At 50.6% G+C, this 26,333-nt stretch overlaps 1 protein-coding gene across 8 annotated transcripts in view; it reads left to right on the plus strand.

The window, feature by feature from the left end:
* Positions 1 to 26,333, plus strand: part of TBC1D22A (TBC1 domain family member 22A) — a 325,287-nt gene that overhangs the window by 265,358 nt on the left and 33,596 nt on the right. For 5 of the 8 annotated variants that reach the window (XM_045464835.1, XM_045464843.1, XM_045464836.1 and 2 more), the window contains one exon: positions 23,827 to 23,922. The exons of 2 other annotated variants lie outside the window; for them this stretch is intronic. In XM_045464835.1, the coding sequence (XP_045320791.1) occupies positions 23,827 to 23,922 (96 nt within the window). Of the gene's footprint in view, positions 1 to 11,295; positions 11,431 to 23,826; positions 23,923 to 26,333 lie in introns of those variants that run through there. One more of the 8 variants, XM_045464841.1, reaches the window with a different exon arrangement.

Consider the following 26,333-nt stretch of genomic DNA (forward strand, 5'->3'; position numbering starts at 1 on the left):
AGCAGAAGAAAGGAACCCAAAATGAACAGGGCAAAAATCAATGAAATAGGAAATGGGCAAGCTATAGAGGAAATAAATAAGCTGAAAAAAGTTGGTTTAATGGAAAGATCAATAACACCGAAAAATCTTCCGCTAGGCAAATAAAAAAAAAAAAAAAAAAAAAAAAGGAAAAACTGGCCAATATCATGAGTAAAGAGGGGACACCACTACAGATCCTACAGATATTTTAAATATAATAAGGGAACATTATTAAAAACTTTATAATAAATTAACAACCAAGATGCAATGGACATGTTTCTTGAAAGCTACAATTGATCAGACTTTGCACAAGAAGATATAAGAAGCCAGAAGAGCCCTGTATCCATTAAAGAAAGGGCATTAGTAATTAAGAACTTTCCTACAAAGATGACTACAGGCCCAGATGACCTCTGGTTAATGTTCAAACATTGAAGGAAGAAGTAATACCAGTCTTACACAGATTGTTTCAGAGGGTGACAGAGGAGTGGACATGTCTCAGCTCTTGTTAGCGTAACTGAGATACCAAAATGAGACAAGGGCATAATAAGAAAAGAGAATTATAAACCAATATTCCTCGTTAATATAGATGCAAAAACCCTTGACAAAGCATTAGCAAATTGAATCAAGTAATATGTAAAAATGACAGTGCATTGTGATTAAGTGGGATTTATCACAGGCATGCACGGTTGGTTAGACATTCAAAAATCAATCAATGTCATCGATCCCATTAACAGAATAAAGGAGAAAACCATATGATCATGCCAAAAGATGCAGAAAAAACCCTTGATAAAATTAAATACCCCCTCATGAAACGAACTCTCAGTAAACTGGAAATAGAAGGAAGCTATCCCACTGATGAAGGACATCTCCAAGGTCTTGCAGTTTACCTCATATGTAATGGTGAACTTGGCAAATGCTTTCCCCCTACGTTGAGAACAAGGCAAGAATATTTGCTCTCACCACTTCTGTTCGATACTATACTTGACGACCTAGGTAGGTAATAAGGAAGGAAAAGAAAACAAAAGGTATGATTGAAAAGGAAAAAATTAAACTGTCTTTATTGATTGCATGTGTAGAGAATACTAAAGGCTTATAAATTAAAAAAAGAACTAATAAAGATGCTAGATACAAGGCTAATGTGCAAAATCCATTGAATTTCTATATGTTCGCAATGAACATCTGGAAGATAAAATCTAGAGACCATTACCATTTATAGTAACATGAAATTCATAAGAACAGCCTGGGATAAATGTAGCTAAAAATACTTACCTTTACATTGAAAATTGCAAAACATCGCTGAAAGAAATGGAAGAAATATGTGGTAAGATAAACAATGTTTATGAACTGAAGGACTCTTACTGTTAAGATATTCTGCCCAGATTGGTCTTAGGAGTTCATACAATCCCAGTCAAATTCCTATGAAGCTTTTTCCCTTTTCTTTTCTTTTCGTGGAAACTGTCAAGCTTATTCTAAAATCTATATGGAAATGCAAAGGACCTAAGATAGCAAAACTTCTACAAAATTAAGCAGAAGAAGAACTAAGTTGGAGAACTTAACCCTTTGATTTCAAAATATACTGTAAAGCTACAGTAACCAAGACAGTGTGGTTTGAGGATAGATAATAAGATAATGGAACCATGTAGAGACCAGAACAGTTAGGAGAGGGATAGGGAGGACGTGTTTATAATACATATACCTGATGAAGGACTCCTGTCCTAGATGCATACAAACTCCTGTAACTCAGTATCACAAAGACACAAATGGACACAAGATTCAGACATATTACAACAGAAGATAGACAGACGGCCCATAAGCCCTTGAAAAAGTATGCAACATCAGTAGCCATCAGGGAAACACAAATTAAACCACAGCGAAGTGCCATTGCTCCGTATGCACCAGAATCGCTAAAATTAAAATAATGGACAGTGCTGAGCATTGAAACATATGTTGAAAGGTCTTCTGCAGGGCTGGGGGAAATGCCAAGTGATACCACCACTTTGGAAAAACGGCATTTTCCTGTAACACTAAACATGCATCTACCCTCTGATTTAACAACTCCGTTCCTGGATGTTTACACAGGAAAAATGAACATTTATGTGCACACACTCACACACACACAAATACTTGTGCAGAATGTTCATAGCAGCTTCATTCACATTAGCCCAATCTAGAAACAACTCAAGTATCTACCAGCCGGAAAAAGGATAAAAGGATGACAGTGGCCATTCAGTGACCATGTGGATGAATCTAAAAAATATGTTGACCAGCAAAAGCAAAATGCCAAGAGTACATAAGGCATGAGGTCATTTAGTGAAGTTTTAGAACTGAGAGAGTTAATCAGCAGTGATAGAAATCACAACGGTTTCCTCTGGTTTCCCCCAGCAGCGCAGGATTCCTGGGGGAAGGGCAGGTTCTGTGTTGATAGGGGTGTCGATCCCACTGGTGTGCTCATTTGTCAAAGCTCATTAAACAGTATGATTGGACGTCTGTGTCCCACCTTGTATAAATTATACATCAACAAAGTAAAAAAAAAAAAATTTTTTTTTAAATACTGGCTAAAAATACTTGGAATGCAAAAAACAAACCAGAGTCAAAACACAAACCCAGACTAAGTGGAACACTGGGACCCCCTTTTCAAATGTGTTTTCTTTGATCTTCAACTTGCAAGTCCTTCCCAAGTAGGTGGGACAGAAGGAAAGTTCACCCCCGGCAGTGAGGCTAAGGGGAGAGCCCTCTGAGCAAAGGGCTAGTCCTCCCAGAGGGCTCTGTCCTCAGGGTCAGGCGGGTGAGCGCCCACTCCTGCCCTGCTCCAGGGCCCTCGAGCTGAGCTCTTGAAATCAGCTCAGGTCATGATCCCAGGTTGTGGGATTGAACCCCGCGTCAGGCTCCATGCTGAGTGTGGTGGAGCCTGCTTAGGATTCTCTCTCTCTTTCCTCCCCCTGCCCCTCTCCCATGTGCATGTGCGTGCCCCCCACCCCCCGCCTGCCCCCTCCCCCTCTGGAAGAAAAGTAACAGCCAAGGATCTAAACAGTATAATTTTTATGGTCAGAATTAACATTTCTTTACCAGGAAGCCAGAGAGGGGAGAATAGGTCGACTTTGGAAGAAATCACACTGCCATCCACATCCACGCACGGGCACGCACGTGGGGGCATGCCACGTCCACAGCACGGGCACTGGCAAATGCCCAGCGCTAACCACATGACGTTTTCATCTGAATAGTAAAGTTACAATCAGGAGCATGCATTAAAAACGTTCAGCACACTGGTGTGCCCTGGGAGAAGCATGCCATGGCTTAGTGGCAGGTGTCAGACAGCTGGCTGCAAGGCCCACGGCCTCAGGCCAAGGAGCGGGTCCCTGTCCCTGGCCTGTGGGTCACAAGCGTAGCCCCTAACTGGGTAGAGGCCACGTGGGGTCTCTCTGTATTATTTCTTAGAACCGAGTGGGAGAGTGCAGCTGTCTCAAAGTCAAGTCAAAAAGAAAACCGACACAGTCCCTCATTGCTGGGTAGTCAGCGTCTACGCAGTGGTGTTTGTACGGGCGTGATGTTGTCAGGGCTCACCAAAGGCGAGCCGCCAGCCTGTGAGCCAGGAAGTGTGTGAGGTAGGAGACGCCTTGGCTGGTCGAGAGCAGGGACCCGGTGACACCGGACACCGTGGTATTTGGTGCTCTCCGGTAACCAACACGTGCTTTGACCCGTTGCCCCAGGAGTTATCCAAAAGGCAAGTTGGAGAAGATACAAAATGCTGTGCCCATGGGCCTGTTCACTGTAGCACCTGTGGGGTGAGGAGGGAGGCAGGTGGTCTGTGGGCCGCTGGTGAGCTTTTGGCTGTAGTGTTTACTGGAAGACAGTACGTGTGGTTTTCCATCGTTTACCCGCCGGTTGGCTGCTTGGGAGAATAGGAGTGCGTGTGCACTCATGCGCGTGTGTGCGTGCGCACACACACACACACACACACACACACACACACTCCCCTTTCCCCAAGCACACGCGCATGTGCTTATGTTACAGACTAACACATCCGTGCAAGGATGAACCCAGAGCCCGTGGGGAAGGTCTGGCCTTTGCGGGGAAGGTGGGACACGACGGATGGTGGGATGCAGCCTGGCTTCTCCAGATGGGGCGGCTTTAATTTTTCACCCTGCGGAGTTACGTATTGCTTTACGTAATTGTGAACCCCAACTAAACCTGAATAGGAAAGCTGTCCTTAAAAAGCAAGGACAGAATTAAAACTTAAAAAATGAACCTAACTATATCTCGAGTTGGTGGCTTAATCACAAAGCCTCTCTGCTTCAAAGAGGCTTTCAAACCGTTTGAATGTTGGAGAGTGGAGTCCTGTTAGGATGTGTCTGAAGCACGAAAAGAATTACAGAAAACCTGTGAAACTCTCCTCGGTAACCAGATTGTTAGTAATCATGTTAGTGTTGTCTTGAAGCTAGTCCTTATATACACGTGCATTGAGATACGTATATTCCACTAAAATGCACCTATTAGGATAAAGCCAGTAAGTAATTACGATAATGTCGTAGGAACTAAGATTTTTAACATAAGAGAGAATCGAGCACAAAATCAAAGGAGGAAGAGGCCTGTAATCTCAACTACAAAGACTCGGCGTGACCCATGCTGTGTTCTTCTCTTTGAAAGAAGTAGAAGCCTGTCGTGGAGCCCTCTTTGCTGTAAATTATTGGCCCAGTGATGAGCCGGTGGGAGCCCACACCCCGCGGAGTCTCACTCCCTTCCCATTAGCGGGAGCTGGGGCTCCTCAGGAAAACCCGACAGGGGTCTGGGGCGGGGAGCGTTCAGGAGGCGTCTGGAATGTGTAGTCGTGAGGGAAGCAGGGGGCCTCTCAGAGGAGGAGGAGGACTCCCAGCTGACGGGCTCCCACTGGCCGGTCGTGGCAAGATTGTCAGGAAGAATTAGGACGGCAGCAGCCTGAAGCGCCCCGAATGTGGGAGAGTCTGTGGCTTCGTCATGATTCCTGCCTAGAACCTCACCGGCTGGCCTTCGGAGGCCGCCGGGGCTTTGCCTTGTAAACAAAAGGAAGATTCGAGCAAGTGTGGTGCTTTTCAGATAATCGCATAGTTTCTGAGGGAAGAAGGGCGACTGTAGATGCAGAGGGAACAGGAGGACCGCACTGTCACCCTCATGAAATGATGGGTGGGGGCGGCGCTCACCAGTGGCCCCAGAAGCCGCTGGAGCTGGCTCGCGGGGGGCTCTGTAACGGATGGATCCATCCAGCAGCGCCTGGACCAGCTAATCAATCATCCCATCACAGAGGGGAGACCACAGACACCGTGTGGCTCCCGACGTAAAGCGCGAAGGGCACACCCTGCCATCAGTTCTTGCAAAACGCATCACGTCGGACTCCTGTCGAGCCTCCAGATCCAAGAGCCTGCTGGCAGGAAACACGGGGAAGGGGACAGAGGCCCGTCCTGCCACGGGAGCGCGGCTGCCGAAGCCAGAGTGTAAAACACCCACAGGACAGCAGTCACAGAGGAGGAAGAGAGGGAGGGAGCCCAGACGTTTCCGGAGACCGGAGACCCTGGACGTCAGAGGCCCGAGTGTACTTGTTTGGGGCCTGATTGGAACAACACAGCTGTGAAAAGGCACGTGCCCTGGAGATGAAGGGACAGCATCTCAGGGTCTCGGCTGGGGCCCCATCGTCAAGGCCAGACCAGCAAGAGGAGGGCACCCAGGTTTATTTACTGTAAGTTTTACGCAGCACGGCCGCCTACATGGGGAAACGGAGGCCTGGAGGAAGGGTGCAGCCCGGTGTCATGTTCGGTTTGATGAAGGGGGGGGATCATACAGGATAGCACAGGACAAAGTGGGGGAGGCCTGTTCGGCCAGGTTCCTGTCCCTGGTCCGCAGAGACACAGACGCTCCTTTCCTCCAGGTGGAGGGAAGGGACCTCTCACCTGAGGGTCTGAAGTCCCACTTGCGGTAAGGTCAGAGCGTCTCCCTCCCCCCCCCCCCCCCCAAGCTCCTGGTGCTTGTCAGGCTCCTTCAGCTTAAAATCCATGCTCAGCCAAGGTGCCGCGTCCTGGGGTGGTGTGCCCTGCCCCCCATCAGGGACGTGCTCCATTGCCATGGGGAATGACTGCACGTGTGGTAATGGTCTTGTGATGAGGCTTCTAGAAATAGCCCATAGCTCTAACAGAAACTATTTGTGGGTGAAATGTGATGTCTGGGCTTTTTTTTAGAATTTTCCAGCAGCATGTGGGCAGAGTGGGGGTCAGCAGAGGGAACAGGCTTGGCCACGTATGCTCCCGGTGGACCCCGAGGGGTGCGTATCAGGGTTCTTATTCTGTGCTTTCTACTTTGGGGGATTTTTGAAGAGTCTTATTGTAAAATGTTTGTGAAAATCCCACTCTCTACATTCCCTCTGTGTGTGTGTGTGTGTGTGTGTGTGTGTGTGTATAGGCCTTGCCAGGAGAGGGAACTGGGAAGGAGCAGCAGGGCCTAGAGATGTCAAGCTTCCAATGGGCTCGTCCTGGGGCTCCGACAGCTGGACTGACTACTCGGGATACTCCAGTGCCTGTGTCATTCCCTTTATCTCATAAAGTCTTTCCACTCTTGTGTTTTCTGCCAAGTCTGGGGATTCCCTAGAGCGTGGCTAGGAGGTGAATGTGCATTCTTTTGGTTCACGTTAGTCGCAGAGTGGCAAAAGTCTTACCGTCTCATTGGCAGAGGGGCAGGTGTAAGGAGGGGCTCAGGGTTGGTGGCCTGAGACCCTCTAAACGTTTAGTCATGGGTGTGAGTGGTTGAGGGCGGGCGCGGGGAGCTAGGAGAGTCTGTAACGTAGCCCTGGAGCCTAGCCCTCCCTCGTTATCTTTATATTTATCGTTTTCCGTTTACCCGCTGTGTGTGGACGCACCGTGCTGGCTGCTGGGGACCCCCAGGTGGAGGGAAGGTGGGGCCTCATCTCCAGAAGCTCACAGCCCAGCCAAGTGGCCCTTAGACCTTGGCTTGTGTGCCCGTCGTCTCAGGAGCTTGTGAGGAGTGAAGAGTCCCAGGCTTGCCACTGAGGGATTCTGCTTCTGCTTCTGCTTCGTGTCGAGAACGTTTGCTGGTCCACCCAGGCTCCATCCGCCCCGCAGTGCCAAGCACTGAGCGGGCAAGGGACACCGGTGACGCTAGGCCCCGGCTGCCAGGAGCTCCGTGTTGGCGGGGGTGCGTGTGTGAGGCCCGCCGAGCCCACGTCCTCCCTTCTGTCTCCGGCACGACCTCGCGGTGGGTGGCAGTGGCCCTGACGTGTCTCCTCCCACGTGTCCAGGTAGCTGAGTCGCTGGGGAATCCCTGTCAAGGATACTGAACACCTGACATTTTGGACCAAGCAAATGCCCTTGATTGCTTTGTAGGAGCAAATCAAGTAGGAGTAGGTAGGAGGAGAGTGACTCCGTTCTCCCTCCGGGTGGACGCGGGTCCTGCGGGCCCTCGCCTGGAGCTGGCAGGTGTCGGCCGGGGGCCAGGCTTCCTTCCGCTCCTTTGGCTCCTTCTCCTCTGTATACTCCAAGGATGGGACCTGGGGAAGCCACTCCTCCTACGGAGGGGAGGCAGCAGTGGCCCTTTGGGAGTGGACTCGTGGCGTGCCACCTCCCGCAAGCCTGGCCTGGTCCGGGTCTCGGATGCGGAGGCCGCCCTTTGCCAGCCGAGGAAAGGGAGGCTCGAGGGAGGCGGCCGTTTGTCTCTTCTGAAGAATCTTAGTGGAAAAGTGCTCTTGTGTCGTCGGCCTTGTCATTCTCTCTGGCACGCAGGCACTGGCGCTGGGGACCCCAGGGCGCCCTGGGCAGCGGTGGCCCCGGGCTCGGCTCTGGAGGCGGGAGGTCTGGGTTGAGCGGGACTGCGACCGGACGGAGGCTCAGGAGGGCAGGCTCCGGGACAGCAGCCTGCCCGAGTGGGGACGGAAGGCTAGTCCCCACCCCCCTCCCCGGCCCAGCCAGCCGCTCTCAGCCGCTCTGACCATTAACGCTCCTTGGGCCAAGTTCCGTCTACAGAGAGGACTGAGGCTTTGAGTTATTAACTGCTGTGATGTCATTTCTTGCTTCAAAGAAAAAATAATCAGGACCCACAGCAGGCTGTCTTTCCTTTTACTTTGCCAGGGACGTCCTTGACAAATGTAAAAGATGGTCGAGTTCATCCGCTTGGACAGGGCTCAGAGATGTTCCTGGAGTGTCGCTCCCAGGCCAGACGGTGACCCGTGGCCTCTCAGGAGGCCGGGTCCCCAGGTGTTTGGTGTTTAAATTTGGGACATGGGAGGGGCCGTGGCAAGGGCAGCTGAGGTTGGTGGCAGAGTAAATCCGCCTCCCAGTGTGGCGCTGACTCTGGCCCCCACAGCACTTCAGGGCCTGTATCATTCACGAAGTTTAAAAGGATGTCTTTGATTCTGTCCGTAGAGGAGACAGGGCTTTGCGGACAGCTCAGTCCTTGTGATGTGAGCTCCTGTGTCGGTGGTGACAGGCGCCCCTGCCTGTGCTGGGGCGGGGCCTCTGTCCTGACACCCGCCAGTGTAGTTAAATCAGGCTTTTTGCTGGGACTCTTATAACCCATCTTTGCTGGCGTGCCTGTTCTGTGCTTAAGGAGCAACCACTTTCTTTAAGGGCCAGAAGCAGACGTGGGATGTAGAGAGCAGGTGGTGAAGAGGGGCAGAGAGTTCCAGAACTCTCTCCCAACATCCCTGGAGAAAATTCTTGTCTGTGAGCTTTGGGCGTGTGCAGCTCTTGGGGGAATGTTGACGCTTTTGTTGATTATTGACAATCCGGACCAATGGTTTGGCATTTGAAGAGACCTAGGAACACAGCACTGTACTGAGGAATGTCTTTTTGAAGTTGAAGACAGACTTGGTCTGGGCGGTCGTGAGCTGTGATGGTTGATTCAGTGAGTCAGCCTGGCCGGGCCACAGTTCCCAGCTATTTAGTCAAACGTTGTTCCGGACGGTGCTGTGGAGGTGTTCCTGGATGGGATTAGCATCTAAATGCAAGTCCAGATTGGTGGACTTTGAATAAAGTAGGTCACTGTCCACGATGTGGGCGAGCCCCCATCGTGTCATTTGAAGCCTGAACAGAATGGCGACTGGCCTCCTGAGCAAGCAGCAGTCCTGCCTTCCTGTCCTCAACTGCAGCTTTGGTTCTTCCCGGGGCCTTGCTGCCACCTTCCCCAGCAGATCCGGGCTCCCAGCCCCTCCTATCGCGTGAGCCGGTTTCTTAAAATCGGTCAGTCGTCCAGTCTCCGTGTGTGTGTGTGTGCACGTGCGTGTGCACATATCCTGTTGGTTCTTTTCCTACTGACAGTGCATCAGCCTAAGGATAAACGCTCATTAGGAGCTGTAGAAATGTCCCAGCATTTTGTATTATTTTCTGTTATTTGTTTATTATTTTACTACATGGCTTTCAAATGTTCATTTCAGTTAGGAATTACGGACAGGCTAGAGCAACAGCCCACATCCCAGAGCTAGGAGGGACCGCGGGCCACGTCCCGTTCCCAGATCGGCGGTCCAGAGCCTGTGCCGGTCGGGTCGGCATCCCCCTGGGAACGTGCAGAATGAGTGTGATTGGCCATGACCTTTGTCATGTCACCATTTGGAATGTTCTCAGACGTGGACAGACACCTGCCAATAAGTATCTGGCGAGAGATAATAGAGATTGGCATAGAGATAATAGATCAGTCACTTGGAGGCTGGCTGGCTGGGCACCAGGCTCGTTTAAGGCTTCAGGATTTGGCTGCATAACGAAGTGTGATTTACGGTTCCGTCACCAGCCCATGCCCCGAGCCTGGGGGTGTGGGTGCGAATTTTAAAACGGCCGTGCTCCGCATGCCTGGTGGGTAATTGTGTATGTCGTGCGGCGGCCTGGCGATGAATATTTCAGAGGAAATCATAGCAGAGAATTTGCCTGCATAGCTGAAGCCGGTGCACTCAAATCTGAACAAAGAATGGAAACAATTCCTGTCATTCGAATGGCCTCAGAACTACATCTACATAAATACGTGTACATAGGAAAATCTCCTGACACCAGAGGGCTATTCGTTTTTATTTCGGTGCCAAAAATTATAAGGAAGGCTTAATGATGCAATTAAAGGTGAAAAATTGTTCCTCTTATCGCAGTTTCTTTGTTATAAAAAGTAAAAGGGAACCTGTTTCGTTGCCTTATTTTCTGCATTTCAGCAAGTGTGTGCCACGTGTCGGTAATCTGCGTTTGGCAAATCGTGCGGTCATTTTGAACTTCCATTCTGTCATCTCGTAAGCAAACACGAGGCCCGCGCGGAGCCTGAAATGCAGTTTTAAGAAACTCCTGATGTGCGGGGCGTCTGGATTTCTCTCTCTCCTCCAAGCAGTAGCTGAAAGGGGACAGGCGTTGCTTACCCTTTGAGCGTCTCTCGAACATTAAGGCCGCTTTGAGAGAGAGCAGCCGTGCGTGCGAGGGGCCCTGCTCTGGGAGGACAGAAAACAGAAGCACTGAGAGAAGGTCATGGGCAAGACGGAGCAGTGAGGGGCTGCCTCGCGCCTGTGCGCGCGGGCCTGGGAGGAGACGCGGGGTCACGACCCAGGGACGGGGCTGCACCTGCAGCCACAGAGTCTGGATGACAGCCTGGGGCCCCACACTGGTCAGGGACATGGAGGTCTGTGGGCCTCCACACAGAGGAGTCTCTCTGGAAAAGACCCTCTCCAATTAGTTCCTGGTCTTTTTCTCTCAGTACGAAAGATCTTAAATGTACGGAAAAGTATGGATAACCCTGAGGAATGCCTACTACCTAGCTTGGTCAGACCTGCAAGTTATTTTTTTTAATTTTTGTTTCAGATCTTTTATTTCTGATTTAGAGGTCAAAGGGAGCCTATACCACTGAATCTCCCTCTCTTCCTCTCCAGAAGTAACCACTACTTTGAACTTGATTTTATCATTTCTCAATATCCTTTAGTATTTTTGCCATACGTTTGTACATGTGTCTGTAATAAATGATACGCAGTATCCCAGTGAACATTCTGAAACTTTTATAAAAGGCATCACACTTAAAAATTCTTTTGCAATATGCTTGCCGTGTTCCACTTCCTGTTTTAATATTGCCTGAATTTGGCAGGTGTAGCTGTGTTCCACTTTGCTCATCCTTTGGAGTTTCACGTTCTGTGAATGTGCTATGATTTATCATTCTCTATTGAAAGACCTTTGAGTTATTTGGAAGTTTTTTTGAAATTGCAAACGGTGCTCCGTCTAACATTTTTGTACACGTCTTCTCACATCCGCCTGTAGGAGATGCTCCGTTTAAGAAATTTCTGGTTTACAGGATGTGAACGTCAAGACGTTACCAATTTGACTTCCAAAGCGGCTGCACACACCCCCTCCCGCCCGCCACCAGCATTTGCAAGAAGAATCTCTTTCAGCTCATCTTTTCTCCCATTCTCTGCGTTCCTTGTAATTTCTAGTTTTTGCCCCAAAACATGAACTGACTTCTCACTTTTACTCGTTTTGCTCTGCGTGTCCCTGTTGCAGTGAGTATGAACAGCTCTTCCTGTTTTTACTGACCAGTGTTCATATCCTTGACTCATTGTTTTACTAGGTAGTTTGTCCCTTTATTTTTGATTCTTAGGGAGATCTTAAAAAATATTTAATATTAAAAAATAAGATTAAAAAATATGTATGTATTTTTCTGGGTACTAATCATATACCAGTCATATATGCACTCCAAATATCTTTTGATAGTCTGTGACTTGCACGTTGTCCTTAATTATAGTGCCTTTGTCACGTACCACTTTGAAATATTTGTGTTGTCGAATGTATTGATTTAAAGAATTTGTGCTTTATCCTTGTCAGATTTTGCTTTGTAATCCACCTTGAATTTAGCTTCGTGTATGGCATGAGGTAGGGATCTGATTCCGGTTTCTTCCGTGTGGATAGCTAGTGGTCTCAGTGCCACACTGGATAATCCATCCTTCCCTTGTTGCTCTGCACCATCACTCCTCCGTCAGGGAACACCCACGTTAGCATGGGCGTCGTCTCAGTCCTCTGTTCCACTGGCCCATCCGTCCTGTGCCCAGCACACATGGTCTTTCTCAGCCTCACAAAGCATCTTGATATCACATGTAAATCTTCACCTTATGTGTAATGTTTGGCGTTGTCTCGCTGTTCTCGGCCCTTTGCCCTTCAGCGTCAGCTTTAGAATAAGCCTCGTATGCCACAGAAAGCTCTGGAGTTTTTGTTAGAAACACATTGAATTCATAAGTTAAAGTGGAAGTCAATGGACATTTTTTCAATACTGAATCTTTTTGTCCATGAACCTGTATGACTCTCCTTTAATTAGCTTTTCTCTCATGTCTTTCAGAGAACTTCTGCGTCTTCTCCATTAACTGCCTGCACTTGTGATGCGATCTTGGGTGCCCCCATTCCTGTCCCCAGTGACGGTTCTGCAGGGATGGGATCCACACCCCCCAAGGGCTTCCTGCCTGCCTGTGGTTTTGGCCCGTCTTAATGTCCTTTCATCAGCTCTGCCTGGGGGGTGGGGGGGCGCGCGGCACCGAGAGCTGGGGGTCTCCCAGGAGTGACATGGGCTTTCTTCTCCACGCGGCTTTCTTTGGGAGCAGGTTCTGAGGCTGGTGTATTAGACTCTGTTCACCGGAGGCAGTGAGATCTTAGAACCTGGAGATTCCAGCCGTCTGATCCGATTGCAATGGGATGTGAGTGTTACTTTGGTCATTTCCAAGTGCATATGGGCTCTTACATGAATCGTCTTCCTCAGCTAGAGAGATTTCGGATTTTTACAAGGATGTTTACGATTATTAGTGTTTCCCCTTGACCTCCAGAATTCCCTGTTCTCAGAATCCTGACTTTATTCCAAGTGAGCATTTCAGGAAGAAACTCGTTTTCTAAAGAAGTAATGGGCCACCACGGAGCCTGTCCAGACAGAGCCCGGTACTCACTTGTGGCCGTTCTGTCGGCCTGAGGTCACCGGGCTCCGTGCACCCAGCGAGGCTGCACGGTGCGGGGACCGGACGCTTTCTCCGGGGGTTTATGCGGCGGAAGTCGTGCATCCCAGGAGCGATCAGGTGCCATTCCTCGGCGGTGGCCTGGAGGTCCCTCAGGTTCATCACCTTCTGATCCTGCCCTCACGGAGGTGGGGACGGGCCCCCGGGAGTCCTGCAGTTGCAAGTGACATGCTGCCTGAGTGCTAGGACGCCCTGCGAGGACAGGGCGGGTAGTTGTGGGGGCGCCCGGTGAGCACGGCTCTGACCACAGTGGGGAGAGGCCCACGACCACAAGCGTGGTCAGCGGCTCGCCCTTGATTTGTCCGGTTTGTGCCCAGGGTCCAGACCCTGTGCCAGAGGCTTCTTGAAGATGGACGCCTTCGGCTCCCATCCCCAGCAGCGCAGGGTTCCAGGGCAAAGCCCTCAAACACCTGGACCGTCCCAGGGGGCGGGGTGGGGGGCAGAGGTGGAAATTCTGCTCTGAGAGACCGGGAGTCCTGCCGGCCGTGAGCGCCGTGTGTGGGTAGAGCAGGGCTCAGGTGGTAGGCGGACCGTGCACAGGGCCTGAGGACAGCATAGCACCCGCCCTGCCGAACAGAACACGACCCGATGTAGCGAGGGCCAAGGTGCCTCCCGACCGTGGCCCCTGTGGTCAGGGGTGCCACTCGCAGCTGGCTCGGTTGTGTCCGCAGCCCTGCGGTGTGACCCAGGCAAGCCGCTAAGGTCTCTGCCCGTCTTCTCATCTGTAGGAGGGGAGCCAGTGCGGGCTGGGCACGGGGCCGGGAGGCAGGGCAGCAGACAGGAGTGCAGGCCCCAGAGGAGGGGGACACGAGCTGCTGCACCTGATCTGGCAGTGGAGAGGGGCTGCAGCCGGCCAGAGGCCCGTCCCCACTCACACAGTGTCCCCAGGGCCCAGGGCCCCACCTTCCAGAGCCTTCCCTCTTGGCCAAGAGCTTCCCTGGCCCAGCACCTTGGTCATCTAGCCCTCTCCCAACATCCCCCAACCCTCCCCCCCCCGCGCCATCCCCTGAGCCAGGGATGCTTTTCCAAGTCACATCGCCTTCCCTTCCAGAGCTCAGCTCCTCCTTGGGAAATGTCTGGCCAACCTGCTGACTTTGCCCCGGTCAGGAGGGCCCTGATTGCATGCATCAGACCCCGAAGGTGGTGGACAGCCCTGTGTGCTGAGTGGGCTGCTGCCACTGAGACCCAGCCTCCCGACCGTGTCCCGGGGGACCGATGGTAGTGCCTGCCTGTGTTAAGCTTCGTGGAAGCCGGAGCTGGTTTTCCATTATGATACGAATTTTTTATTTATTAATTTGCTATTGTGATATAATTTACCGAGTCAGCAAAAACAAGTAATCCACTGAAGCAACGCTGTAAAAGTCCGTTTTCCCCTAGCACAGTGCCCTCTGGAAGTGTGGCTGTTCGGCCTTCTCCTGGACCCGGGGGGGCTTGTGGGGCTGCAGCCGTCAGAGCCTTGGAGTCCCAGGGGGGGGGTGGCCCTGGGCCCGCCTCACGCTGACTTCCGCATTCCCTTACGTCACAGGCCCTTAAGCAAATTAAGTGTGTAAACAGGGTTCCTTAGAGAAGCCTACATTCTGGAGCATCCCTAAGTAGTCCTGGAAACCTTCTTCTCTCAGCATTGCAATGCCGATTAGTGGTCTTACAGTCGGCAGAGCCCTGGTGTTTTCTGTATGTGGACCAGTCCCCTCCAGCATCTGGAAAGAAAAAGGCGTGTGTCTTTAGGTTTGCTCCCAGAGGCCCACCTGCCCGTCTCCCCGGTGCATCCAAGTGAGTGGGTTTGGGTGTGTGTGTAACTTCATACAGTCGTTGCTCCTGCCGTGGGGCTTGTGACAGAGCTTGGAGGGGAGAGGGGGCCACGGAGAGAAGAGGCCCCTAGGACAGCGGGAGAATGGTCGGATGAACAGGAGGGACAGCGTGGCAGACGCCCCCTGGGAGGAGGGCCGGATCAGCTGGCTGCTGGGAGACACAGGAAAGACCTCGAGGAAAGAATACGGCTGAGAAAACTCAGCCAGTACCCGCTGCTGGGGTAGCAGTGTGTGCAAAAGTGGGGGTGAGGCTAGAAGGGTCTGGTGTTTGGGGGGAGATCGAGAGGGTCCAGTGTCAGGCAGGAGGTGGGACAGGGCCCGTGATACCAGAGGATTGTGGCATGTTAAGTAGTTTGGACGTTATCCTAAAAGCGGCGGATGCTTAAAAACCACACTTGTGACCAGACAGGTGTCCACTTGGTTAGAGAGGGTGGCCTGGTTACAGGGGGGAGGCAGGCTGGAGGCCCAAGTGCAGATGGAAGGTCAGTGCGGTCGCAGAGGCTTTAGCAGCATTTCGCCAAGTGTGCATTGTTAGTTGGTTTCAGTTCCAACACGGACATTTCGTGTATTTATTTATTTTTAAATGTTTATTTATTTTGAGAGAGCTCCCACAAGGAGGGGAGGCGCTGGGAGAGTGGGAGAGAGAATCCCACGCAGGCTCCACACTCAGCTCAGAGCCTGATCTGTGAGATCCGTGAGATCATGACCTGAGCTGAAATTAAGACTCAGATGCTGAACTGCCTGAGCCCCCCAGGCGCCCCTCCCAGCACAGACGTTTTTAGTTTTAATAGTTACGTTGATTTAAAGACACTAATGGGGCAGTGCGGTGGACTTAGGTGTCACAGAGCACGCAGAAGCATGCTGGTGTAATTATTTTTTGTTAAGTTAAAAAAATTTTTTTAACGTTCATTTTTGAGAGTCAGAGACAGAGCATGAGCAGGGGAGGGGCAGAGAGAGACAGAGACAGAGTGTGAAGGAGGCTCCAGGCTCTGAGCTGTGAGCACAGAGCCCAACGTGGGGCTTGAACCCATGAACGGTGAGATCATGACATGGGCGAAGTTGGGCACTTAACTGACTGAGCCACCCAGGTGCCCCTGGTGTAATTGTTAAAAACATAACCACAACGGAAAGGATGCTGTCATTGGCCAGAAATCATGAGAAAATGGAACTCTAGAGAGAAGAGGGAAAACATCAAATCTACCCAGGGGAACCTGCCAGTTAATTTCTAGGGTCTGCAGGAGGGTTTGTGTGAGCCACAGGCCAGAGTTTACAAACCCCTGGAGACTGTTCAGAGACTAAGCAAGTGCTGGTGTTTGCCTTTCTTGGCCTTGGCCATGGAAGTCAAAGAACAAAGAAAGAAAATACCTCCCTTCAGAGATGCCACCATAGTCCGGGATTCATGTGGGTTTGGAGCCCTAATTTACGTGACTTACTTGTCCTAAAGAATTTCAAGCGGAAAATTTAGTTGAAAGTAATCTCGAGATAATCGTGTCCTTAGGTTCAGGTAGAAGTAAATACAATTTTTTTCCCCCAAAGAAAACCATTTTTGATGCAAGCTTCAAAGAATTCCAACAGATAAAAGTTCCCAGCATCTTAAGCTCGAAAAGGGGCAAAACCACGAAGGAACAAGGAAGCCGGCCACAAAGAGCAAAAATTAGCAGAGAAAACAAACTTCAGAGAGACCCGCAAAGACTGCAGCCTGTAGGGTTATCTGGGATGTGCGTGACCGTAAGCTCACTGTGCCCAAAGTCGTGGAAAGGAGCATACCGGGCACAAGAACAAGGAAATCTGTAAGGCACATTCAAAAATGGGCTGGACGAGCCTCCCAGGAATTGTGATACGTCGAAGAGCTGCCCAACGAGCCAGAAAGTACCTCTCCCAGGGAGACCGAGCTCAGTGACACAGAATAGTGAGAAGATCCTGCCCCTGCCCGGTCCAGCTCCTGAGAAATTAAAGAGAATGCAGAGGGGCAAGTGACGATGTCCCCAAGATTGATGGAAGCCCCCAACTCTGGGGACTTGGAGTGACTGATGGCTCTCTAGCGGGACATAGAGTGTATGGAAATGGAAATTGCAGAACTCCCAAGACCGAGTGTCTCACAAGCAGGCAGACAGAAGGGTTAGGTTTCCTGTGAAGGAGGGACAGGCGGACTGGGGCATCAAACAGCGGAGGCCGGATGATGGCGCAGTAACATCTTTAAAAATGAGAGCCGACTTAGCCTGCTGTATCCAGCAAAACTACCTTCTGGGAAAGGGAAGGATGTAAAGACATTTTTAGACAAAGGAAAACCGACAGGGGTCCCTACGGGAAGACCTTCTCGCTAGTGGAGCTTCTGACAGCCGTTTCGGGAAGGATAGTGATTTCAGAAGAGTCTAGATGCAAGAAGGAGTGATGGTCCGAAAAAGGCAAGGTCATGAGTAAGTCTAAACACTGTTGTACACGACAACGACGAAAAGGATATCTGAACTTGTCATGTTACGAAGTCAACGTAGAAGTGGAGTCTTGGCCAGTGAGAGCATTTTGCAGGGGGACGTCTCTGGCGTGCCTCTGGCGAAGATACTCCTCACCTGTGTATTGCTCGGGAAGGTAACAGAGACCACGAGTAATCTTGGACCCCGAGTTAAATATGCACGTCAGTCTTTGTAGAGTAACTATTAAAATAATAGAAACAGTTCAGTAACTTCCAGAATAGTTGGGGCTGGGGCTTTGGCATAAAGGCGGAAAGTAACTCAGTGCAGTTGTAGACAAGAAAGAAAAATAATAGGAAAAATGGAATACGTCCACATTTCAAAATAAGAGGATGTAAGTTAATCTGAATATATCAGGAATCACATTCAGCAGGGACCCAACCCCACAGGGACCATGTCTGGGGTTTTTTCAAATCCAATATCGTACTAGTTATAAGAGAAATATAAAGACACAGAAAGGGTACAAGTAAAGGGTGAAAACCACGTGCCAGGAAAATCACATCTCAACAACTAGCAACAGACTATCAGAAATTAAAATTTTTAGTGGCGCCTGGGTAGCTCAGTCAGTTAAGCGTCCGACTCTTGATTTCGGCTCAGGTCATGAGCTCACGGTTCGTGAGTTTGAGCCTCGCGTCAGACTCTGTGCTGACGGTGTGGAGCCTGCTTGGAATTCTTTCTCTCCTCTCTCTGTCCCTCCCCTGCCCCCTAAATAAGTAAACTTTAAAGTTTTCAAAACACCGTTTTTATTTTTAAATTTAATTATTTATTTTTATCAGGTACAATTACCATAGTGTTATGTTAGTTTCAGGTGTGCGTTATGTTTCAGCAATTCCGTACGTTTCTCGGTGCTCTTCGGGATAAGTGTGCCCTTCATCCCTTTATTTCGCCCGTCCTCCCATCCTCCTCCCCTCTGGCAGACATCAGTTCTCTGCGTTCGAAGTCTGGATTTTCGTCTCTTCTTATTCTCTGTTGTTCTTTGCTTTGTTTTTGAAATTCCACGTGTGAATGAAATCATGTGGTGTTTGTCTCTGACTTACTGCACGTAGCATAATACTGTCTGGCTCCGTCCGTGTTGTTGCAGATGTAAAGATCTCATTCTTTTCTGTGACCGAATAATATTCCATCGTGTATACATACCACATCTTCATTATCTGTTCCTCTGTCGATGGACGTTTGGGCTGCTTCCGTATCTTGGCTGTTGTAAATAACGCCACAATAAACATAGGGGTGCCTGTGTCTTTTTGAACTTGTGTTTTTGTTTTCTTTGCAGAGTGGATTACTGGATCATCTGGTAGTTCTTATTAACTTTTTGAGGAACCTCCATACTGGTTTCCACCAGTTTGCATCCCCACAGTGCTCTGGGGTTCCTTTTTCTTCACGTCCTCGCCAACACTTGTCATTCTTGTTTTTTTTTTTTTTTTAATTTTTTTTATTTTTTTTATTTTAGCCGTTCTAACCGGTGTGAGGTGGTATCTCACTATAGTTTTGATTTGTAGTTCCCTGATGCCTAGTGATGGTGAGTGTCTTTTCATGTGTCTGTTGGCCATCTGGATGTCTTCTTTGGAGAAATATCTATTCGGGTCCCCTGCCCATTTTTACTTGGGTTATTTGTTTTCTTGTTTTTTGTGGTTTTTTTGGTATTGAGTTGTATAAATTATTTATATATTTTCGATTTTAACCTCTTATCAGATACGTCATTTGCAAATATCTTCTCCCAATCAGTAGGCTGCCCTTTTTGTTTTGTTGATGGTTTCCTTCTCTGTGCAGAAGCGTTTTATTTTGGTGTACTCCCCATAGTTTAATTTTGCTTTTGTTTCCCTCACCAGAGGAGACATATCCAGAAAAATGTTGTTATGGCTGATGTCAAAGAAACTACTGCCTATGTTTTCTTCTAGGAATTTTAGGGTTTCAGGTCTCACCTTTAGGTTTTTAATACATTTCGAGTTTATTTTTGTTCAAAACACTATTTTTAAGAGTGTCAAAAAATATCAGCTGCTGTGGGAAATCAAGCAGAAGATGTTTAACAGATCTGTATCCTGAAAACTGTAAAACATTGCTAAGAATAATTAAAGAGCTAGGTCAGTGGTAAGCTATACTATGTTCATGAGTCGGGACTCTCAATATTGTTAAGATAATAATCACTCCAAATTGAGATATAGATTCAATGCAATTCCAATAAGTCCTAGCAGGCATTTTGGAGAAATTGGCAAACTGGTTGTCAAATTCTTGTGGAAGTGTAAAATACTTAGAAAAGACAAAATCAACTTGGATGAAGAACAAAAACAATAGAGGCGTGGCACTACCTGGTTGTTAACTCAGTGGACAGAGCAGAGTCTTTTCAACAAACTACCGGAACAGGTAGATATCTGTGTGCTTACACGTGGACTTCAGCTCCCACCTTATGCCACATGCATATAACATATGCAAAAATGAACTCAAACTGTATCACAGACCTAAATGTAAAGCTTAAAACCATTTTAGAAGAAAACCTTTATGCCCTGAGGTTAGGCAAAGATTTCTTAGAAATGACACCGAAAGCAGTATTCATAAAAGAGCAAAGTAATAGACTGAACTACATCAAACTTTAAAATTCATGCTCCTCCAGCGTCAACATCGAGGATAACAGACGAGTTGTAGACACAGAGATGTGTTTGTAAAGCACATAGCTGATCAAAGACTTGTATTTAGAATATATAGAAAGTTACTCAAGTCTCAACAACGAGAAACAAACAATCCATGGGAAAAACTTGGACACTCCACCAAGAATGTCATATAAGCACATCAAAGGTGTTCAGAATCATCAGTCATTAGAGGAATGGTAATGTGTAAATTAACACCATAGTGAGATCCTACCACTTGCCTATGAGAGTGGCCAACGTTAAAAATACCATTTCACGTGTGGCCTCTGGGGTGACCGCCCCGGAACGCCACCTGCTGCCGGTGGGGCTGTGCAGCGGTGCAGCCACTTTGCAGATAGTTTGGCCGTGTCTTCTGAGTTAAAATACTGGCACCGTGTGATCCAGCCCTTCCACTCCTCGGTATTTATCCGAGCAAAATGAAGGCATCTACCAAAGAAAGACTTGTCCACAAACGTTCACGGCAGCTCAGTTGGTAGTCACGCCGGAAACAACTTCGTGTCTATCAACAGGCAGACAGCTCTGGCAAACAGACTCTCTAAGAGAGCCGCGTTTCTGAGCAGTTACAGGCAGTGGCCACGCAGTGACACGGCCAAATCTCAGGGCAATAGTGCCGCGTGAAGGTAGCCAGACAAAAGTACGTGCCATATGGTTCTATCTGTACAGAAGCAGGGGAAGTGTAAACTCGTGTGTAGGACAAAAGTAGGTCAGTGATTGCCTAGAGACTGAGAGGGATGGAGGGAGAGATCACAGAGGGCACGGGGAAACTTGCGGGTGATGGATGTGTTTCCTCTCTTGAGCGTGGCGGTGGTTTCACAGGTGTAGACACGTATCGAAACCTGTGCGATTTTATACTTTCAGTATGTAAGTTTATTGTATGTCAGTTCTACCTCAAAAAAAAGCTGCCTAAAATAAACAAATAACCCGACAAAAGTAGATGTGTAGTATGGTCGCACCACACTCCTGTCCCCCCTCCAAAGGCTTAAAGGCAAAAGCATTGGTTGACATAAAGGAGATCGTGTATATTGATATTGTTCAGTACACCAGGAAGAAAATAGGGTTGAAAATTTGTATGCGTCTAATAACGTGCTTTCCAAATACATAAAACAAAGATGGGCAGAACCTTGAGGAGACATCAAATCCGGTGTTGTAATGGGATTTTTAACACCCTTCTGTTATTGATAGCACATAAGATGACAAAATCAATCAGGATTTGTAGGAGATCTGAGCAACACTATTGATTAAATTTATCTTATGGACACATACAGGACATTGTATCCAAGAACTCCAGAATATATACTCTTACACACACCTGGTGACGATAGCTGGCATTTACCTACTATTTACTATGTTCCAGGAGTTATCCTAAGTACCTTACGTTGTGTAATTTGTTTAGTCTATAATATTTCACAGATGAGGAAACTGAGGCACAGGAAGGCCAGTAACTTTGTCTTGATCACACAGCTAATTAGTGGCAGACCCAGGGTTTAAACCCAGGCACTCTGGCTCAGTCCCGTTCTTGATTGCTCAGTGTGCTGCCTTAGGGGGTGTGCGTGTGGAAACTAATTGTCCTCCCCTCGCAAAACCAAATCTAAGCAAGCAAAAGAATCAGCATCGTGTAAATCACATTCTCTTATGACACAGTTGAGTTACAAATCAATAATCAAAGAAACCTAAAAAGACAAAACAAAGTAAAAACGAACCACATATGTTTGTAGATTTAAAAAATGCTAATAAATAAGTAAGCTATGATTTAGGCAAGTAAGTCACAAAATGAGGTAGAAATTTCTTAGAAGTTAAGGATAGTAAAGATACTATTCAGCTGTGGAATATATAGAAGAAAGTTTATAGCCTTAAATGCTTGCTTGTGTCGGAAATGAAGAAAAGCCGAATATTAACTAGCTCATCATCTGTCTTATCTTAAGAGAAAGGACCAAATGACCTCAATGTAATTCGAAGCCACTCTGCATTTGTGTACGTTAGAAAATACCGACAACAAAAAAACAGCAACTCAGTAGAAGAAAGGCTGTAATGAAGATAACAGTGGAAGTGAATGAAACATATAACATTAGCAGATGTAAAATGGAACCAGAAGGTTGGTTGTTGAACAACACGAAAGTAACGGACTTTGAGCAGGATCTAGAATGGAGAGGAGGAAAGGCCTACGTAAACGTGGTATTAAGAACCTCCAGCAGGGGGCGCCTGGGTGGCTCAGTGGGTTAAGCGGGTTAAGCTCAGGTCATGGTATCGTGAGTTCAAGCCCCGCGTCGGGCTCTGTGCTGACAGCTCGGAGCCTGCTTCGGATTCTGTGTCTCCCTCTCTCTCTGCCCCTCCCCTGCTCATGCTGTCTCTCTGTCTCTTAAAAATAGATTAATCATTAAAAAACTTAAAAAAAAAAATCTCCAGTAGGATGCCCCAGTGTCTCTCTTGCCCTCCTTCCTAACACACGCTAGTCAGCCCTCCCGTCAGCCACCTCTGCATGGCCACGGCCAGTACTCCTCGTCCCTTGCTGTCTTGACCCTTGACCCTCTCACGTTCCTGTGTCTCCTCCCACCCCCTTCCCCCCACCGTGTATGTTTCCTGCCTGGGCCACAGGCCAGCCGCCTGCACTCTGGACTGGCCGCCTAACGGGTGTCTTCGGCTCAGCATGTCCACACAGCAGACTCACAACCTCCCACCAAAACACTCCCACAAACTGCCACAAAGCTGGCCTCACCTTGGGAGATGGTAGCTTCCTCCTTCTGGTCGTTCAGGCCAAACATGTTGGGTGTTTCCTTGATTCCTCTCCTCTCATCCCCCATAGTGTCCTTATCAGTAGCATATTTTCATGGCTCAACCTTCAAAACTTTTCTGGAATTTGACCTCTTCTCCGAAGCTGTGCTGCTACCCCCTTGGCCTGCGTCACTCACCCCTCTTGATTTTATGATTTCCGCGGTCTCCTGACTGATCTCCGTGGGTCTGCCTTTCCCTACCCTGCCGGATGCCACGTCTGTTCTGCGCGCACCAGCCAGAAGCATCCTTTGGGAGCACGGTCTTTCCTCTGCTAGGAGCGTCCAGAGTTCATGAGAACAATCCAGTGACCAGGGCGGCCATGGGGATCTGGACCTTCTCCCAACGGCGGCTTCTGCTTGCTCACCTCGCTCTCCCCTGCAGCCACGCTGATCTCTTCACTGCTTCTGGAATGTGCCGGGCAGTCTGGAACCTCAGGGTCGTCTCATTTCTCCCCCCACCCCATCCAGGTGGCTTTCCCTTCTTGGGTCTGTGTTTAAATGTCACCTTAGGTGATAGATCAGATCACTGTATTTAAATTGCAGACCAGCCTGCCCCTTCCCCAGTATTTCGCACCCCTCTTCCTCACCTCACTTTTTCCAGAGCATGTCACCATCTCTTACCTTATTTATTTAGTAAACAGGTAACAGGAGTCGTGCGGGTGTCACACGGGAATCTGTGGCTATGGCCCCCTGAAAGCTGAGTGTTGGGAGCCCGGATCCAGAAGTTGACTGTGCATGCCTGAACTAAGGCCCAGGCACGGAAGGAGGGGCCGAGCTGAACCCACAGCGGGCAGGGGGGCGTTGGCCGGTGAGGAGCCTCCCGTCCCCACCCCCACTTCCGGCGGGCTTCGAGTCCCTGGTAGCGCCCTCGCCCTCCGAGGAGCGGGGGCCACTCTTCAGCCACGGCCAGTGACCGGCGTCCGAGGGCAGGTTCCCTCCCCGGGTGGCTGTGCAGCAGGGGCTGGTCTGCCTTCTGTTACTGCTGGTCGTCCGGGCAGAGGGCCAGCGAACCGCCGGCTCCTCTCAGAAGCCTGTGCTTGTGTCAAGGAGGCGGGAATGTCAGAATCGCGGCCTTCGGGCTGCGTGAGCCTGGCCTGGGGCAGCAGCCGTGGTCCCGCCGGGCACTGACCACCCCCGTGTTCTCTCTCGCAGTCCGAGCCCGAGGGCTTCTCCCACTTCCACTTGTACGTGTGCGCTGCTTTCCTGGGGAGGTGGAGGAAGGAGATTCTAGAAGAGCGGGATTTCCAGGTAAGTAAATGCCCTTTCGGGGGGGCCTGAGCTTGATCCTGTCTGGGAGGTTTAGTGAGCTGAGTCCACAGGGCTGTTGGTGCCAGGGCTTCGGGCCGGGCGCTTGCGGTGAACCGCTGACCTGCTGTCGTTGGAAAGCTGTCACAGCCAGGAAAGCGCGCAGACCAAGGTCACCCATGGTCATCCGGGGCCCACGCCACACCGTGCGTTCAGAGATGCCGCTGTCCCCCAGGCTCCCGGAGGCCCTTCCTGAGCCCGTGTGTCTGTGTGTCCTCAGCAGTGGGGCCCCAGGGGCGGCTGCAGGGCTGCGATGGGTTAGGGCAGGTGCTGGCCCACGAGCAGACAGCCTGGGCGCCTGGGCACCGGGCGGCTGTGTGACTCCGGCACGTCGCTTAGCCTCTCTGGGCCAGTTTCCTCCATGACTTAGTGGAGAGCCACAGTGGCACCCGTTCATCAGCTCTGTGCTCGGCTGGTCGCTCTGTGGGGGCTGAGTCCCCGGCCCCTGTCCCCACCCAAGTGGGCCTCCGTGTGCTGGCCCAAGTACCATGGTGGGTGTTGGCCCCTTCACAGGGTGACCTCCGCTGTTACCCAAGGTGCTTTAGTCTTCCTGCCCAGTGACCCGGGAGGGTGGGGCCTCTCGGGTACACTGAAGAGAACGGCGGTGGGGACCAGGGGCCGGGCTGTGCCCCAGCTGGCTGGGGGGTCACTCTCCGGCCACTTCACCTCCTTAGGCCTCTTGTCTTTTAGGTGAGGGACAAACTAGGAGGCTCCGTGGTCCTAGGTCACAGTGTGGTGGCTCCGGGCTGTCTTCGTGGCCTTGTGGCACCCTGGCTCCCTGTGGGAGGTTTGGGAAAACAGTGGGGCTGAGCCACTGTGCAGAGCCCGCTGTTTATCTGAGGGAGAAGCGCCCAGCTTCCCTGGGGCCCAGCGGCCGGCCACGGTCTGACCCTGGCCGACATTCCCCGAGTGCCTCCTGGAGAACAGCTCACTCATGCAGGTGGCCGGGGTTCACGGGGCCGACCGCGTTTGGAATTCTCATTGCTGCCCTGATGGGGGTCTGCCTGCCCTGGCGGGGGAGGCACAGCTCAGGGGGGTGGGGGTTGATGAAGCCGTGGCGAGCCGTGCAGGAGAGTGTGCTAAGGTGGGAGGCTCGTCACCGTCCCGGAAATCACTCTCCAGCCCCAACCCTGGGCAGCCCTGAGCCACACTTGCCTGAGAAATGGCCCTCACCCCCCCGGTGCTTCAGTTCTTGCTGGGGAGAGGGACTCGTGACAGGTGAGTGACCTCACACGAGGGGCTTTGCCACCCGGCCCTCCGTTTCCTGCTCCCCCAGTAGGGACAGTGCCGCCAGGATCCCCTTCCCACAAGTGGCTCAAGTCTCAGAGACTGTGCCGGGCAGCTTGTGTTCTCGTCCTTATGAAGTGCCACGAAGGTGCTGTTGCAGGGCTGGGCCCCCCCCCCCCCCTCGGGGCCGGGGGACAGCAGGTGGGAACAGCCCTGGATGCGAGGGACCTGAGCCAGGTCTGGGGCGGGTGTGCGGCCTGGAGCTCGCTGTTGGGCTGGCCCCTGCCCCTCCTCGCCCCTGGCCCCTTTGGTCCTCCTGTCTCCCCACCCCTCACACAAGAGCCCGCAGGAGGGGACTGTCCAGGTGACCCCAGTCAGCGGCTGTCCTGGCGCCTTGGAAGAAGTGACACCAAGTCCCACCCTTTGCTAGCCCGCCATCTTTTATCAGTGTTTCTAGGAGCCCTGTGTGTTTGTGGTTTGCTTGCTGGCCTGTGGCAGTCAGAGGGTCTGCCTGGGGAGTCCTGCTCACTGGCCGAGATTCGTGGGGCCGGGAGACGAGGGGAGCGCGGGGGAGCGTGGGGAGCCGGGGAGGAGTGGGGCGTTCATCCTCCCCCGGACTCGTGCTGGCCGTGAGAATGTCACAACGCGTTGTGGAGGGTTGAACTGAATGGGAAAGGAAACAAGAAAACAGAAAGAGCCTTTGGAGTCCCAGGGAGCACGGGAATTGGGTTTGCAGTTGTGACATTTTAGGAAAATGCCTCTGTGTCCATGGAGGACAGCCTGAGTGACGGAGCCCAAGAGCTCCGGGCCTCCAGCAAGAGAACATCCTGGAGGAAGGCGTTCCAGGCCCGCCCTCTCTGTGCAGAATGGTAATTTGGCCCTTGGGAATTAAGTGTTGCTTTAAGTCATTTCCATAGGAACAGAATCTTTTCCTGAGGAGGAAGCTTCCCAGAAGCAAGGCAGAACCCCCGCAGTGTCACCAGGGCCCCCCCACCCCCGCTGCGGGTGCTGGGTCGGGGGGCGGGGGTGACAGACTTTGCCCCCGGCTTCAGCTCCCCGGGACTTGGCCAGGCAGTGCCGTTGGGTGCTGTGGCTTCTGAGGCTCGTCCAGGCTAGGGATGATACCT

The sequence above is a fragment of the Leopardus geoffroyi genome, chromosome B4 (genome assembly GCF_018350155.1).
Source record: "Leopardus geoffroyi isolate Oge1 chromosome B4, O.geoffroyi_Oge1_pat1.0, whole genome shotgun sequence".
Lineage (NCBI taxonomy): Eukaryota > Metazoa > Chordata > Mammalia > Carnivora > Felidae > Leopardus > Leopardus geoffroyi.